Source organism: Myotis nattereri, assembly GCF_964212035.1.
Source record: "Myotis nattereri genome assembly, chromosome: X".
In the NCBI taxonomy this organism is placed as follows: Eukaryota; Metazoa; Chordata; class Mammalia; order Chiroptera; family Vespertilionidae; genus Myotis; species Myotis nattereri.
This window is the reverse complement of record NC_138078.1, coordinates 13,705,792-13,724,547: the sequence shown is the minus strand read 5'-3', so window position 1 is coordinate 13,724,547 and position 18,756 is coordinate 13,705,792. Positions and strand designations below refer to the sequence as shown.

At 38.5% G+C, this 18,756-nt stretch overlaps 1 protein-coding gene across 2 annotated transcripts in view; it reads right to left on the bottom strand.

The window, feature by feature from the left end:
* Nucleotides 1-274: 274 nt before the first annotated feature.
* Nucleotides 275-18,756, bottom strand: part of PHEX (phosphate regulating endopeptidase X-linked) — a gene marked incomplete at both ends in the record, with an annotated part of 199,983 nt that continues 181,501 nt past the window's right edge. The window contains 5 exons of one of the 2 annotated variants that reach the window (XM_081081267.1): nucleotides 275-377; nucleotides 2,624-2,700; nucleotides 8,649-8,753; nucleotides 9,757-9,822; nucleotides 15,536-15,662. In XM_081081267.1, the coding sequence (XP_080937393.1) occupies nucleotides 275-377; nucleotides 2,624-2,700; nucleotides 8,649-8,753; nucleotides 9,757-9,822; nucleotides 15,536-15,662 (478 nt within the window). The remainder of the gene's footprint in view (nucleotides 378-2,623; nucleotides 2,701-8,648; nucleotides 8,754-9,756; nucleotides 9,823-15,535; nucleotides 15,663-18,756) is intronic. The other variant, XM_081081268.1, reaches the window with a different exon arrangement.

Here is an 18,756-nt window from a genome sequence, read left to right as displayed (position 1 = left end):
AGCGTTTTAACAAAAGTAAGTATCCTAGAGATTTTTGTTGGTTTGGTATTTTTAAAGAAACATGCTTGGTTCACTTCTTGTATTCCATTTTTTTAAGCCTTACAACTTTGAAAATATACTGTTTATATCCAAGCAATACCCAAATAATGAAGATGCATTAAAAAATAAAGGTCCTCAGGGGAATATAGGCCTAACGCAGTAGGCGGTGCATGCTCAGTGCAGCCTCTACTGGTGCTGTACAACTCTCTCAGGATGGCATACACCAGCAGTCCAGCTACCAGAGTCGGCAGGAGTCCGTGCCTCTGTTCATCGTGGAATTGGATGGACAGTTAAAAGCTTTCTGGAATTCTTCAAAGTTGCTAATTGCACCATTGACCCTAAAAAAGATATTTAATGTCATTTAATTCTTATATATCAACAGGTTCTGGATAAAAGTGTAGCAGCATATGGTAGAAGGGATGTTGCAGTAATTTAATCTCTGTATAGGACAGATAACTGAAACCCCAAATGTTTAAATAAACTTCCAAAAACAATTTAACAGAGCTGAGACTAGAACCAGCACCTCCTCAATGCCAGGAAAACAATCCTATCCATCTTCCAAATATTTTCAATTTCCTATGAACTGTAGAATTTACAGTTCCAATATGAGTATAAGATTGCATAATCCTAAAACTTTATAAATGCCTATAAACTGTAGAATTTACCAATACTTAGCTTCTCTATTTCTTTATCTTTTGGGGGAAGGTATAACTGATATAAAGTGCATGTCTTAAATGTAAAGCTCATAGTTGTTGGTTTTTCATGTGTATAACATACCCATGTTACTATCACTCAGATCAAGACATGAGATATTTCTAGCACCTAGGTGGCTCCCTAGTGTGCCCTACCAATAGTACCTCCAAGGAAAGCGACTAGTCTGACTTCTATAGCCATAGATTAGTTTTACCTGTTTTTGAACTTCATATGAATGGAACCACACAGTAGGCACTCATTTGTCACTGACTTGTTTTATTCAATATTTATGCCTGTAAGATTCAATCATGTTGCTGCTATAACTATCTTTAAATAACCCATTCATTCTACACAAACACTTTCTCTAAATTCCTATTATGTTTGAAGGCTCATATGTATCTAGAATCTGGTTCATGTAACAACACACCAATGAATGGTATCTAGTAGTTATTGGTGAGTAATGCTTTACTGGCTTTAACTTCAAATTCTGGGGTTCTTGCAAGTTACCCCAACTGCAGTAAAGGCTGAAGATTCCTACTTAGCACTCTGGTTGTAACTGCCTTGTGGAAGTAGTACTTCCATTGTGTGATTTCTGCTGTATTCAGAATATATAGTTATTGCAAACAACACTAATAAGCCAGCAAAAAACTCCCTCTCCATTTATTTCTTACTCAACTGACTTGGAGATTCAGCATTCTCAGTCACTGACTATTTCTTCGCTAATGATTTCTTTACCTATGAGCATCTGAATGAATACAATGGCCAATATCCAAAAAACATCCCCATAATCTCCTGTGTTTTAGCTGAGATGTGTAGGTAGGGATGTATATTTCATGGTGTGATTCATCCTGGGTAAGTGTTAAAGATAGAATTTAGTTGATAATTAGTAAGTATGCTCTGCAAAATTATCAGCTAAAATCCGACATTACAGGCAACTAGTTAGTAAAAGGAAATTCGTTTCTAAGAACTTATCTGTTGAGTAATTAATTTGTCAGAGGGCACACATTTTAGTCCATTAGAGACTGTCAGCATTCTTGACAGTTTAGGCTAGTGGGGGAGAATTTCTAACACAGTGATTAGATTTTATGCTATTGGGTAATTTATAGTCAATTTCTGAAGCATGTTTAAGGCAAGGTTTTAGGAATAACATTTTAAAATATAGGAGAAAGTTTAGATGACTTTCTTGCAATATGCTCATGGACTCATTTAAACATTAAATATAAAAACATACAGATGTAATATGTTCTAAGCAAAGAATGAATAAATATTGTTAAGGTTTCCTATATTTCCCATTATAATTCTTGTCCCTTACTAGAGTTCCCTCAAGCCATGCTAGACATCCAGCACAGGCTAAGTAATATTAACTTTAATTTTATTTTTACTTAATATTTTATACATTTTGAAAATTAAATAAGATTGTTATTCATAATCCTTTACCCTTCATATGTAAGCAAGTGTTTCAAAATAACATTCAAACTAAAAACCAAAATGTAGAGCTTTTGACTCTAGATATGAATTATAATAGCTTAATATGACCATATATCCTCCTTTGTGTTCAGAGCTATTCAGAAAGTGGCCACTCATTTATGTTTGTTGGTTAGCTACATAAAGAACTAGATACATTAAATAGATATTCTAGCACAAAATAAACCAGAGCTCTCTGTGTTTTAAGACACAGTCCGTTAAGATCACATCCTTGCCCAGGAAGAGACTTTTTGGGCCCATGTTTAGTTTCTATTTGGCCAGTATTTTTGCCTGTAAAATGGAGATATCACTATTTACAATACAGGCTTAGGTTCAAATCACCTATTTGGTAAAGCACTGAGATGGCTGCATAGGGCGGGGGAGGGAGATGCACATTAAAAACTATGTTACCCATTTGCCCTTTTACCTAAATTCAGGAGGGCTGTGAGCACCAATTTGGACTTGTTCTCGGGCAGCTTCCGGTCTGTAGGAATTGCACCTGACCTAGAAGAGAAAAGCATACTGGTAATTACGTTTCCATTCCAATTACACATTTTCTACTGCTTTAACTGCTCCAAATTACACTGAAGAGTAATTTTAGACTCAGTAGATGAAAGTTTTAGTAAATCAGATAAAACCTTATTCTGTAGTAACATCTATTATTCTAATCCCCGGAGTAGAAGTTTTTATCATTGTAAATAATTCCACAATTTGAGTAAATTAAGAAGGTTTCCAGACAAATGCTACAAATCAAGAGAATGGTACAGGGGTCCTCAAACTTTTTAAACAGGGGGCCAGTTCACTGTTCCTCAGACCGTTGGAGCGCCGGACTATAGTTTAAAAAAAAAAAAACTATGAACAAATACCTATGCACACTGCACATATCTTATTTTGAAGTAAAAAAACAAAACGGGAACAAATACAATATTTGTATTTGCATGTGGCCCGCGGGCCATAGTTTGAGGACCCCTGGAACGGTATATATGCCCAGGAATCAATCAATGTATTCATTGAATTAATATCATGCTTGGAATAGCCCTTATCAAATGTAACCATATTCATTTGAGTCAATAAAATGAATCAACCACCCATTATTGAGTATAGTCATAAGAAGTCAGTTTTTTGCTTGCCCTACCTTAGTCCAGCCCTTGGATAGGAGAACACTTCTCCATTCCTTTGAAGTTAGGTATGGCTATATCACTTGCTCTGACCAATGAAATATAATAAGTGATATATGTCACTTCCTAGAGAAGCTTTAAAAACTGGCAGAAGTTTTAAGAGCCTTCAGAACAATTTAAGTTGCTACATTAAGAACCAGTGCACATTTTCTCATATTTCTTTCCTACTCCTGTGGTGACCATGGAAGCACACGTCAAGATAAAGACTCTAAAACCCAGGTCCTTGAGTAATAACTATGAGCAGAGACCCATTAGTGACCAATGTTGGACATAGAGCATGAACAAGAAATAAACTTCCCTTGTTTAGTTTGTCCCTGCACCATAACCTACTTAATCCTGACTTGAAGCATGTCTTGAAACATGATATAGTCTTGAAGTATGAAAAGAACTAGGACACATGAATATGATTGGGGGGGGCAATTTAAAGTGGAGGAGAAAAGGGAAGCAAAGATAATATTTGAGAAAAAATAAAAAGAGCAAGACACTCAGCGTGGCTGAACTGTGGTGCCTAATGGGCAGCAATGGGAGACCAGGGGCGATGGTGCCAGATTTCTGAAATTCTTACCAATACCCTAAAGTGTTTAAACTATACTTAAACACCATTATGATAAAATGATAAAATCGTATTTTAGAAAGATGTATCTGTCAGGGGCATATAGAAGGAAATTAGAAACTAGTTAGAAGATTATTTCTGTATGGGCCCCAGGAAGGTTCCCAATGAATACCCACTAAATGAGTAGAAATGGGAATAGAATGAAGTAGAAAGATAAGAAGATCTGAAGGGGGAAATTGGCAGGTCACAGGAACTACAGGGACATAGAAAGCAGGAAAGGCTATACAATGCTTTGCTTTTCATAAAGATAAACCGTGAGTCTCTGTGGTTCTAAATTTAACTTTGAAGATGTTTTTTCTAATATGATTCCTTGATTTCCTCAGAAGCTAGCTATTGTGAAGTTGTTTCTGGCACTCCACTTTTCTTATATTCTTACACCAGAGGCCTGGTGCACTACATCCGTGCACTGGGGGGGGGGGGCGGTTTACTCAGCTCAGCCTTCTCCCTCTTGCAGTCTGGGACCCCTCAGGGGATGTCTGCTTGCCGCCGGCTTAGGCTCCCTCCGCAGGTGGACATCCCCAGAGGGGCCTTAGCGCTGCTAAGGAGGCTCCTGCCATAGCCGCTGCTCTTGCCAGCCATGAGCCAGGCTTCTGGCTGAGCAGTGCTCCCCCTGTGGGACCACACTGACCACCAGGGGTAGCTCCTACATTGAGCATCTGCCCCTTGGTGGTCAGTGCGTGTCATAGCGACCGGTCATTCCACCGTTTGGTAGATTTACATATTAGACTTTTATTATATAGGATTATTGTATAGTATTGTCTTTGCTTCCTGTATCATTTAGGATAATGTTAAAAACACATTATGGTTGTTATTGTTTTTCTAGTACCTTCTCAGGAGGGAAAATAACTTTGCTCCCTATAAGCAGGCATACTTCAATGTGCAAAATATTTAAAATCTCCTCACTCTTCAGTAGGAAAAGCTTCAAGATAAATTTCTCATTAGTGATATAAAATGGTTTTCCATGTTTCCAAAATCTCTTCAGTTTAAAAAAATCAGATATGGTTTGGAATTTTATTTGGAGACATTTCAAAAGTATGACTGTAATGTTGCTATCAGTTCACTTCATTCATCTACAAGGAGCTGCTGTGAACTAGAATGTAACTAAGATGGACCTTAAGTTAGTAAGTAAGAACCTGAGTAAGAACTGATGGACCCTGCACTTTAGAGTAGGGGTCAGCAAACTTTTTCTGTAAAGGGAGAGATAGTAAATATTTTAGGTTTTGCTGACCATAAGATCTCTTTCAACTACTCAACTCTGCTGTTGTAGCAGAAAACCAGGCATGGACAATACGTAAAAGAAAGTACATGGCTGTTTTCCAATAAAATGGCATTTATAAAAATAGACAGCAGGCCATATTTGGGTCCTAGTTTGCTAATACCAGCTCTAGAAAGTTCTGACTGTGTGTGTGCGTGTGTGTGTGTGTGTGTGCTTATTTTAGATATATGACCCAGTATTGACCTATAACAAAGTCTCTTTCATTAAACTGTGTTAGTCTTATACTTATGAAGTGTCTTTAATATACCCAGCATCTTTGCTGGGTGCTATGGAGATATATAAGAAATGTAAGGATCCAGAAGTTTAACTATGAAGTTAAACTAGAAGTCTTCAACATTTTGAGAACAGTTAAATATTCAACTACATGGTAATGAAGGTAAGTATAAGAGAATCAGAGGTTTACAAAAATGAGAACTGGAGTCCTTGTGGAAGTGTGGATGATGTGGAGGAGGTGGAACTTGACATGGATCCTGAAGGATAAATACGAAATTCAATAATCTGAGGGGGAGGAGTAGACAGAGGGTCACATTATAGAAGGAAAATCAAAATCAAAGCCAAAGAGACAGTAATGGGCATGGCATCATGGAGTGGAAGTGAGGACACCTTCCCAGCAAAAGATGAGTCTGATGGAGCTGTGGGAATTAAGAGCTGGTGGGTAGAATTGGATAAGGCTGAGGACAACTTTTTAGAAAGCTAGATGAAAGTGCTTGGCCTCAATTCGTTAGAACTTGGGAGCCACTGCAGTTCTTTAGCTGGTCAGTAGTGAAATAAAAGTGGTATTTCAGTGGTACGTAAGACAGTGTTGGAAAGATGCCAAAGTCTAGAAAATGTGCCATAAAGCTGGTGGAATAATCCAGAGTAGAAAAGATCAAGGCCTAGCCTACAGATGACAAAATAGGGTAATGGGGAGAAAGAGAGGCTGAATCTGAAGAGCAGTTAAAAGAATGAAACATCTAGCTTTTGGGGCATATGTCATAAAAAGAAGGACAGATAAATCAAATAAGACCTAAGAATCCAGATTTTCTAAGCAGGAAGATGCAAAGACGGGGGAGGGGGGGTATTAAAAGAAATGGGAAAACTAAAAAGAAAAGTCATTTTGTTCATAATTACACTTTTGCTGATATTGGGTCAGTAAATGATAATTTATTGAGAGCTGTCATGTCCAGCTTTTAGAAATAAAAGACCCCAGACAGGTGAGAGTCACTTAACCAGAGTTAACCGAAGAATACATGGGAATGCACGAACTTACTGAGAGAGAATACTAAGACTTAGGAACCAAAGGTTGTACTGATGAAAACTCTTATCTAATGCTGAGCATACAGATACACATCTGCCCACTTGTGGCCGTGTGTCAGAACCTTCCACAATGCACCTCTGAGTTTTTGAACATGAGGTCTACACATTTGTGACATAAACCACTGGAATAGTTAATAGCAAAGAATTGGCACTTGCTTTATTAGCCAAAGACTGGAACTCAGAATTGTGCCTTATTTAGTGCACGTCTTTCTATTTCTGCTCATAGAGCCCATTAAACTCACAAAAGAGTTAATGATTCTTCTTGCCTTTATTGTTGTTGTTTTCAGCTCTAATAGTCATCATATATTCATTTGACAGTTCAGAACACCAATGAATGAGTCACTAGAAATGGTTATTAATAGTATCAAATAGTAACATTGAGAAGCCAGGCTATATTACATAAATACCAAGTGATAGTAACGCTTGATTTTAAAAAAAAAAAAGCCAATAAATTTTGATTCAATCAATTATGTCTCATAGTTGGGGGACTGGGTGAAAAAGGTGAAGGGATTAAGAAAGTACAAATTGCTAGTCCAAAAATAGTTCCAGGGATGTAAAGTACAGCATAGGGAATCCTATATAATAAAAGTGTAGTATGGTACCATCTCACACCTGTCAGAATGGCTATCATCAACAAATCTACAAATGACAAATGCTGGCGAGGATGCGGAGAAAAAAGAACCCTCGTTCACTGCTGGTGGGAATGCAGACTGGTGCAGCCACTGTGGAGAACAGCATGGAGTTTCCTCAAAAAACTAAAAATGGAACTCCCATTTGACCCAGTGATCCCACTTCTAGGAATATATCCCAAGAAACCAGAAACACCAATCAGAAGGATATATGCATACCTATGTCCATAGCAGCACAATTTACAATAGCTAAGATTTGGAAACAGCCTAAGTGCCCATCAACAGATGAATGGATTAAAAAACTGAGGTACATCAACACAATGGAATACATTGCTGCTGTAAAAAGGAAGGAACTCTTGCCATTTGCAAAGCATGGATGGAGCTGGAGAGCATTATGCTAAGTGAAATAAGTCAGTCAGAGAAAGATAAATATCACATGCTCTCACTCATTTGTGGATTATAATGAACAACATAAACCGATGAACAAAAACAGATGTAGAGACAGAGAAGCATCGATCAGATGCTCAAAAGTCAGAGAGAAGGTGGGGGGGGGTCGGGGTGGGGGGAGAGATCAACCAAAGGACTTGTATGCATGCATATAAGCATAAGCGATGGATGTGGACAACAGAGGGTGAGGGTGAGGGCAGAATTGGGGGGATGAGAGGACATTGGGGGGGATAAGGTCACATTTGTAATATCTTAATCAATAAAGGGAAAATAAATTTTTTTAAAAAAGTGTAGCATGCAAATTGTCCCCTCGACAGGGAGTTCATCCGGGAGTTCGGCCAGGGGGCGGGGCCAGCTGGGGGAAGGGAGGGAGTACCCAGCCAGGAGCCAGCACCCGTTACGGACCCTACCAGTGCATCTATTTCATGCACTGGGCCTCTAGGATAGTGAATAATACTGTAATAACTATATGTGGTCGAGGTGGATACTGGAAATATCATGGGGAAGGTTTTGTAAAGTATATGATTATCTAACTACTATGCTGTACACCTGAAACAAACACCAAATAATACTGAATGTAAAAAATGCTTCCAATTAAGGTATAATCGGCTAAAACTTTATGTCTCATAGAGCACTTAAAAAATGAAATTTTCCCGGCTGGCATGGCTCAGCGGTTGAGTATGGACCTATGAACCAGGAGGTCACAGTTCAATTCCCAGTCAGGGCACATGCCCAGGTTGCGGGCTCAATCCCCACTGTGAGGCATGTAGGAGGCAGCCGATCAATGATGCTCTCTCATCATTGATGTTTCTGTCTCTCTCTCCTTCTCCTTTCCCCTCTGAAATCAATAAAAACATTTTTTAAATGAAATTTACCCTGAAAACAAGCAAGATAAAATTTCAGCTAAAATCAACTTTATGCCATTAAACTTTTGTTCCAAACTTTTGATCAAGGAAGCAAGCAAGCCAAAGACCCACATTTCATCTTTGATGGCCCTTCCTTGTTCTACTCACATGAGCATAACTCAGGAAGAAGAGCTGGTTATTGGTGAATGTGATACCTGGTAGCAGAGGCTCCTCAACTCCCTGCCTCTTGTCATTTATCCATTTCCTATAAGCCTGGTGAGAGAAGCAAAATGAATGATCTTCTGCAATGATGGCTTTTCTCTTTTCCCATCCAGTGCAGAGATATTAAATATATCCTCTACCATGTACATAATATATTTTGTCAAGGTTTCCTTTAAGAAAACAAACCTGGAAATGCAAATCAATGTTGTATGGCTTAACAGTGAGGCAGGTTCACCTGAATAAAGACCTTACATTCAATAAATACCAAAGCAATAGGGTCAAAGTGTTCAATAACTACCCTTCCTGCAAAAAAAAAAAATGTTCTTTATCTTCCTACCAGGGAACAAACAAATCAAGCACAATGACAAAGCCTATGGAAATAAATTTTGGGGTCAACATACTGCCAATTTTAAATTTTGCCAAGTAAGAGGGAAAACAATCATCTTCAATAACCATCATCTTGTAGAAATAAAATATATTTTAACTAGAATAGAGGAAGGATTTAATCTTCGAATAACACCCTGGTCTTTACATTGAATGGATTTAGCTTTATGAAAATCTTTCCATATCACCCTATGTTTCTTGTTTCACCACAAACCAGTGAATGATGAAAGCATTATTATGGACTCTTACCTGGCCCACTATATGAGAACCACTAGCCTCTGGTCATAATATATAAGTTTGATATTTTAAGAGAAAATTATAAGGAAGGAAAACTCATATGAACCTAGCCCCGAGGAGATTTCTGTAGCATGCTTTGATATTATTATGTATCTTCTGAAAACTATCTTTTAAATACGTGATTCTTAATAACAAAGATTTTTGTTTAGGAAGTAACTTTACACCCTAAAAAGAAAAAAAAAAGAAATGTAGCTCTATTCATATAATAGAGTATAATAGAGTCAATGGGGCAATATAATTCTACTTACAGAAATTCACAGAATTTACAGAAATCTAAGTCCTCAAGAACATGACTATGCTGTAAATTGAGATGTACCCATACAGTGTTTTAGAGCTTAATTTTAAAAATCACAACAAATGTTGCAGTACATACCCTAAAAGCTTCCCGCAGACCTCCATTATCGGCAATATTTTCTCCCAGGGTCCTCTTCCCTTTTACCTAATGAGAAGAAAAAGAAAAAAGAGTGTTACACAGTCAAATATCATTCAGCAAGAGGCATAAATATGATAGCAATAAAAAGTGCCACATTTTAAAGAGAAAATTACATTCAATAAGTCAGAAGTAGTCATAATATACTTTGAGATAAAAAACTAACCCCAGCAAGGTGCTCCTGAATATAATAATTTCTATTTTATTATGCAACACATTGTTTCCACCAACCTCTTTATTCTTACCCATTTAACCAGCTCCAATAAAATGTTAAAAAAAATATTCTCATTGACTCTAATTTAAAATGGGGAAAAATAAAAATGTCAATATAGAGATTACTTTCTCTGATTAACTCACATAATGTGAGTATTCTTTTCAGTGTGTTCATGTTTCCAAAAATTTACCATCACATAGTAACAAGAGTTTCAGACCAACCATCACCATTTCACCTTCACCAATTTCCAAGAAAAATTAAAAGGAGAGTAGTTTTCATGGGGAACAAAGGTCGAGGCTTGCAATATGCATGATAACTAACCAAGCATGGTGAAGAAATTCTTCTAAACTTTTGAAGATTGTTCCTTAAACCCTTTTATAGGCTATGACAAAGAACAATCTAAACCAATATAACCCACAAGCCAAAATCCAACCTGCTGCTGTGTTTGTACAGACAGCAAGGTAAGACTGGATTTTACACTGTTCAGTCTTTGGGGAAGAAGAATAGAAGAAAGCATAATATTTTGGGGTATGTGAAAATTATGTGAAGTTCAAATTTCAGTGTCCATAATTCAAGTTTTATTTGCACACAGCCATGCCTATCATGTACATATTGTCTGTGGCTGTTCTATCACTACTGTGGCAGGGTTGAGTTATTGCAACAGAGAATTTACATCCCACAAAGCCTAAAGTATTTACCAACTGGTCCTTTACAAAAGTTTGCCCATCCCTGCATAGGAGGCAGAATAATGTTCTCTGCTAAAAGATGCCTATGTCTTAATCCCTGGAATCTGTGAAAATGTTGCCTGATGTGACATAAGAGGTTTTTAAAATATGATTAAGGTAAGGATATTGAGATGGAGACATTAGCCTACATTGTTCAAGTAAGTCTAATCCTATATAATAAAAGCCTAATATGCAAATCAACCGAACAGCAGAACAACTGGTAGGCAGGGGTGAGGCTGGTGAGCGGGTGGTGCCAAGCTAGCCAAGGCAGGTGCCAGCGGGCAGAGGGAGGGGACAGTGATTGGTGGGCGGTGTGGCTGCAGGGTGATGGGGGCAGGGCCAGCATCCTCCAATCAGCTCCACCAGTTGCCTCCCTAAGCTGTCAGTCAGACATCCCCCGAGGGCTCCTGGACTGCAACTGGGTGCAGGCTGGGCTGAGGAAAGCCCTCTCCTCCCCAAGTGCATGAATTTTCGTGCACCAGGCCTCTAGTGTAATTATAAGGGTCCTTTTCAAATAGAGAAAAAGGAAGTCAGGAGAGTGAGTGTCTCAGCGTGATGCAATGTGAAAAGACTCAACCCAGCATTGCTGGTGCTGAAGAAGGAATCTGGGCAGCCTGTAAAAGCTAGAAAGGGCAAGGAAACAGATTCTTCCCTAGAGCAGCTAGAAATTAAAGCAGTCCTAGTGAGACCTGAGTCAGACATACAGAACTGTATAATAATAAAGTTGTTTTATTTCAAGTCACTAAGTTTGTGGTGATTTGCTATAGTAGCAACAAGAAACAATACACCCTGTTCTAAACCTTCAAGCCATGGATCCTATCAACTCTTTATTTTCATGCTAGCCCAATCACCCAAGTATCAGGCAATACCAATGAATTTAAGCACATCTTCAGATAACAGTGATCTCTATAATCACCCAGGACCTTCCCAGCTTCAGTCTCAAAAAGTTACCACTCCAGCTTTACATATCATCTTACAACACAAACAAAAATTAACTCAAAATGGATGATAGACTTGAACACCTAAAAACCATAAAACTCCTTGAAGAAAACAGGCAGTGAGCCCCTTAACAGTGCTCTTGGCAATAACTTTTTTTTTTATCTGACACCAAAAGCAAAAGCAAAAATGAATAAGTGGGACTGTATTCAACTAAAATGCTTCTACACAGCAAAGGAAACCATCAACAAAATTAAAAGGAAACCTACTGAAGGGGAGAAGATAATTGTACTAGTATATCATATATCAAATAAAGGACTAATATATAAAATATAACAGAGAACTCATACAACTCAATAGCAAAAAAACAAACAATTCAATTTTTAAAAATGGACAGAGGATCTAAATGACATTTTTCCAAAGAAGACATATAGATGGCCAATAGGTACATGAAAAAATGCTGAACATCGTTAATCATGAGAAACATCCAAATCAAAACCACAATAAGATATCATCTCACAGCTGTTAGAAGAGCTACTATAGGAAGGAACTCCTACCATTTGCAACAGCATGGATGGAGCTGGAGAGCATTATGCTAAATGAAATAAGTCATTCAGAGAAAGATAAATATCACACGTTCTCACTCATTTGTGGATTATAATGAACAACGTAAACCGATGAACAAAAACAGATGTAGAGACAGAGAAGCATCGATCAGATGCTCAAAACTCGGAGGGAAAGCAGGGGAGGGTGGGGGTGAGGGGGAGAGATCAACCAAAGGACTTGTATGCATGCATATAAGCATAAGTGACGGATGTGGACAACAGGGGGTGAGGGTGAGGGCAGGATTAGGGGGATGAGGGGACATTGGGGGGGGATAAGGACACATTTGTAATATCTTATTCAATAAAGGGGAAAAAAAGTAAATAATAAATAAATAAATAAATAAATAAATAAAACTTGTATAAAAATTCTTGTACAAATGCTTTTTGTGAACATGTTTTCTTTCTCTTGAATAAATACCTAGAAAAGGGAAAAAAAAAGACAAGAAATAACAAGTGTTGGCAAGGCGTATAGAAGAAGGAACCCCTGTACACTTTTGGTGGGAATGTAATTAGTGAAACTACTATGGAAAATGGTATGAAAGTTCCCCCAAAAAATTAAATATAGAATTACCATATGATCCAAGATTTCCACATTCTACTTCTGGGAATGTATCCAAAGAAAATGAAAACACTAATTCAAAAAGATATATGCACCCCCATGTTCACTGCAGTAGAAACAATCTAAATGACCATTGATGATAGATGCATGGATAAATAAGATGTGAAACACACACACACACACACACACACACACACACACACAATGGAATACTACTCAGCCATAAAAAAGAATAAAATCTTGACATTTAAGACAACATGGATGGACAATAGAGGGTATTATGCTATGTGAAATAGGCCAGAGTGAAATAAGTCAGACAGAGAAAGATAAATACCATATGATCTCACTTATGTGTGGAATCTAAAAAAACAAAATAAAAATGAAACTGAATTCATAAAGAGAACAGAGTGGTGGTTGCTAGAGGCAGAGGGTGGGGGTAGGGGAAATGAGTGAACTTGTTTTTGTTTTGTTTTCAGTTTAAATAAACTGAATTAAAATTATTTTTTTGTTAATCCTCACCCGAGGATATTCTTCCATTGATTTTTAGAGAAAGTGGAAGGGAGGAAGAGAGACACACAGAGAGAAACATCAATGTGAGAGAGACACATCAATTGGTTGCCTCCTGCACACTCCGACTGATGTCGGGGATTGAGCCTGCAACTGGGGTACATGCCCTTGACAGGAATTGAACCCGCCACCCTTCAGTCAGCAGGCCAATGCTCTATCCATTGAACCAAACCAATCAGGGCTGAATTAAAAATTTTTAAGAGAAAAAAAAATAAGGCTATTGATTTTCTTAGCAGCAGCTTCGTTGACACTATTGCTAGTCTACCAGCTGAAGAAATAGTTTAGCTGAGCTCTTGATAATTGCGACTACTGATTAGGGTGGGTGCATACCTTGGACATTTTTTCATGGAAATATTTGAGCATTAATCCTTGAAAAACTACATAATTTCATCTAGTCATTACTGGAGGTGGACAGAGTATTTATAAGGTTGCTGTACTTTGCTTCAGTATAAAGAAAAGCAGTGGGGCATCAGAGAAATGCAAATTAAAACTACATGCATGCATATAAGCATAACCAATGGACATAAGACACTGGGGGGTAGGGGAGGCCAGGGGATTGTCAAGGGCGGGGGGGGAAAAAAGGAGACATATGTAATACTTTTTGTAATACTTTAAGCAATAAAAAAAAAAACCTACAAGACATCGCCTCACACCTGTCAGAATGGCTACTATCAACAAACATGTGTAAAGAAGATATGGAGAAAAGAGAACCCTCATGCACAGTTGGTGGGAGTGCAGATTGGTGCAGCCACTGTTGAAAGCAGTATGAAGTTTCCTCAAAAAATTAAAAATGGAATGGCCTTATGACCCAGATATGCCACTCTGGGAATACATCCAAAGAAGCCCAAAACACTAATTTGAAAGAATATATGCATCCCTGTGTTCTTTGCAGAAGTATTTACAATAGCTAAATTCTGGAAGCAGCCCAAGTGTCCATCAATAGATGAGCGGATAAAAGAGTTATGGTACATTTATACAATGGATTACTATGCAGCTATAAAAAATAAGGAAATCTTAACATTTGCGACAGCATGGGTGGATCTGGAGAATATTATATTAAGTGAATTAAAGCAGTCAGAGAAAGACAAGTACCATATGATTTCACTTATATGTGAAATCTAATGAACAAAATGAACTAACAAACAAAACAGAAACAGACTCATAGAGAACAGACTGACAGCTGTCAGAGGGGTGGGGGTGGGGGCTGGGTGAGAAGGGTGAAGGGATTAAGCAAAGAAAAAAAAAAGAAAGACTCATGAACACAGGCAACAGTATGGTGATTGTCAAAGAGAAGGTTAGGGGAGGTAGAAGCAGGTAAAGAGGGAGTTAATGGTAATGGAAGGAGACTCACCACTTGGGGTGGTAAACACACAATACAATAAACAGATGATGCATTACAGAATTGTATACCTGAAACCAGTATAATTTTATTAACCAATGTCACCTCAATAAATTATTTTTTGTTATTTTTTTTATTATTAGTTAAGGTATTACAAATGTGTCCTCATCCCCCCCCATTAACCCCAACCTCCCCCCCCCCGCCCCGCACACTCATGCTCCCATCCCCCCGTTGTCCATGTCCATTGGTTTGGCTTATATACATGTATACAAGTCCTTCGGTTGATCTCTTCCCCTTACCCCCGCCCTCCCCTACTTTCCTTCTGGGGATTGATAGCCTGATTGCTGTTTCTCAGTCTTTGGGTCTGTCCCTTTTCATCAGTCTATGTTGTTCTCTATAATAAATTATTTTTTTAAAGTTATGAGTGACTAGATATCTTGTTCAGGACCAAAAGTTAGAATTGTCCCTTGCCACCCTGTAGCAACCCAATGACTATAAAGTAAATCCATGCTTCTTTTAGTTAACACCTAAAATCCCTTGGACTACTAGAGACTTGGAATTCAAATACTCCCCAAAACACAGCACATCTTGACACAGTCTTCCTCCCCAAATGTGAGTGAACTGGAAAAATAAAAGGGTTTGTATTCCTAAATGTCCCAGGGGAGAATGAAGCTGTTGGCCTGGGAACCACACTTTGAGCACCAATGGTCTAAAGCAAGCTAACATCCCAACGAGAAAAAATCCACAATATGTCCCCTTCACCACAGTCATACTCACATTTAGGCCAGCTTTCTTCCAGTAATAGTTGCTATACTGGTTAACCATGCACTTTGTTTTTTCCTTAAACTTTTCTTCGGAGTCCAGAGACCACCAAGGATCCAGGTTTCCATTTTTATCATATTTTCTACCTAGCAAAAGAAAAGTTTAAACATATTTGTATTATTTATGGAAACTAATTTCTTCATCTTCCCTATCCCTCGTTTCCACAAGTCTTGAAAAAGCAGTCCCAAGCAACAGAGACTACTCCTGGGAGCTGCTCCCGCCTTCTCTCCAGTGTCACAGGTTCATTGTAAAAGAGGAAAAAGGAGAAAGAGGTTTGAGGAAGTTCTTTCCTTCGAAGCAACAAAGAGCATTTCAATAAGACTCATCAGAAACACCATTCTTTTTTTTCAGTTCAAACTCATTTCCTTTTTATTAAAATTCAAGTTATCATTACATGGTTTGGTACTCAATAAAGGAAAATTTGTTCAAATAAGGTAATATGTTATCATCAGTATTTCCAGATGATTGTTTACACTCAAGTAGTAGTATCAGTAAATGCTTGGGAAGCCTATCGATGGGGTTTATACCTTGTCAAGGCCCAGTTCCTCTGGAGTGGAGATTCCCAGTTCATTGAAAGTTGGTCTAAGTTCCTGGATGACATAAGGGTAGATTTCCTTATGCGGTCCTGCTTTGTCCTTAACAACCTCTAGGATGTGAACAGCTCTAGTAAAACCATTTAACCGTCTGCGTGCCCGTAAAGCAGCATCAATGATTTGGGGTTCTGGAACCAGATCTTAGCCAACGAGCATGTTCATCCCTTTACGCAATTCCCAGGCATCAATATCTGGCTTGTTGAAGTATGTCATCCAGCGAGCATCAAATTCCTCATCTGTCTCATGTGACCCACGGGAGTAGCAGCGAACTGACTGGATACATCACCAGGACAGAGCCTCGGGTAATGATTGTGGTGGCAGGTAAGCCGGTCTCCTTTTTTTTCCGGCACACACCATTTTTAACTAATTTTGGATTCTTTGTCGTCACCTAATATGACCCAAAATCTTCTCTGGATTATGAAATTAAATGGCTTCAATCAGAAAGCCCGTGGAGGGAGTCAGAACACCAGTGAAATTCCAAATGATCCATAGGAACAGCCCTAATGAGTCATTCACACCCAGCAATCACAGCCCCTGACTCAACCCTATAGGAACGTGTTTCCTCCAAGTTGTCAGGAACTGAGAGACACAAAACCTGTTATGAATCATTCCACAGCCATCAGTGTGGATGGAAGGCCCATCTGTCCTGCTATGACAAGGAAGGTTGCTTTAAAAAGAGAACTTGGAACAAGAATGGAAATCTCCAAAACATAATGGAAAATGCTTTTCTTTTTCCTACAGGCTTACTCTTCACTTTCTCTACACCCTTCAAAAATGTTTGGGTGTATCTGAACTATCTTCTGTACTCACCCAAGATTACCATTGGTTTACTTTTTTTTTTTTTAATCCTCATCCAAGGATACTTTTTCCATTGATTCTTTTAGAGAGAGCAGAGGGAGGGGGAAAGAGAAAGAGAGAAACATCGGTGTGAGAAAGACACATTCCTTGGTTGCCTCCCACACGTGTCCCGACTGGCGCTGGGGCATTGAGACTGCAACCAAGGTATATGCCTTTGATCAGAATCGAACCCATGACCCTTCAGTCCGCAGGCCAATGTTCTAACCACTGAGAAAACCCAGCTAGGGCTAGTTTAAACTTAATTATGCAGAGAATTCTTTGTTGGGCATAAAAGAAAGTTCCCAAACCAAAGATGTTAATTGCTCTATTGCTCTGGCTGGTGTGGCTCAATGGTTGATCATCGATCTATGAACCAGGAGGTCACAGTTCGATTCCTGGTCAGGGCACATACCTGGGTTGCAGGCTCCATCCCCAGTAGGGGTTGTGCAAGAGGCAGTTGATTAATGATGCTCTCTCATCATTGTTGTGTCTGTCTCTCCCTCCTCCTTCTTCTCCTTCTTCTCTGAAATATATATATATATATATATATATATATATATATATATATATATTTAAAGATGTTAACTGGAATAATCTGAAGCTCTTCAATAAGGCTAGATGCCACTACCACCCTCTCTGGAAGAGTATGGAGTCACTGTCCTCCAACCACTAAACAACCAATTATAAAATAGATACTAGGCATGTCCTTATATGTACAATGTACTGATTACAGAGTGAAATATTTAGATGTTGTCCTTTGAGAGACAATCCTGAAGGCATCTAGAAGATTCCGAGGAAGCACTGTAGCACTGTACTTAAATTTCCCAGGAAGAAAGACCCAGAACCAAGAGACCAATACTGGCTTTTGTTTCTTATCTAAGACTATCCTCTCAGATAAACCAAGCATGCAAAGCTAGAAAGTATTGCTCTGGGTATTCAGATGACTACAAGGCAGCTATATTTTAACAGGGAGGAAAGACCAAGGGACCACAAAGCCTATGTGACTAAGTAAGGGCTAATGGGAATACAGGAAGAATTGTCCAGAAGGAGAAGAACCAAAAGGGTCTCTGGCCCTGGGAAGATACCCAGGAAAGGATGTTGGAGATATCACAGACATGAAAGAAAGGGGTCCCTCTATTAAATGTTGCCTTGAGCCAGCCGGGTTCTCGAGTCTACATGTAAATCTTTGTGTGGATGTAGATGTGATCATAATTTGCTGCTAATTCATAAGTTTTGGAGATTTCATATGGCTTTCCAATAGTACTCCAAACTTAAAGGAGAAAGAAGTGTTGTTTAAAAATGGTAACTCTCAAAGAGTGATCATTTCTTTAGTTTATGGCATATTCTGCTCTTTTCTTTTGCTTAAATGTCTTCAGGGAACATAGTATATTCTATATTATGTATTATTAGGAAAGCATATCCTTTTTAAAATTCTGAATATATGCCAGCATAGAGAAAAACAGAGACTGCGCATTGCATAATCCTTGAAACAGTATAAAGGAACCAGTCAGCCAAGCTCCAGATTCCTAACTCACTGAATCCTCATTTGGCAGCATGTATAATCATCCTCAGAGCAGAGCTCACACCTCCAGGGAGAGCATCAAGATGGTGAATAAAGAAATGACAAAGGGAAGAAGCTATAAAGGAATTCCTATAATTATTGTGGCAACTACAGCAATTGTGATCTGAATGCACAACTAACTTCATTGAAATGGCAAAGTCACTTTTTATCATTCTATCCCATTG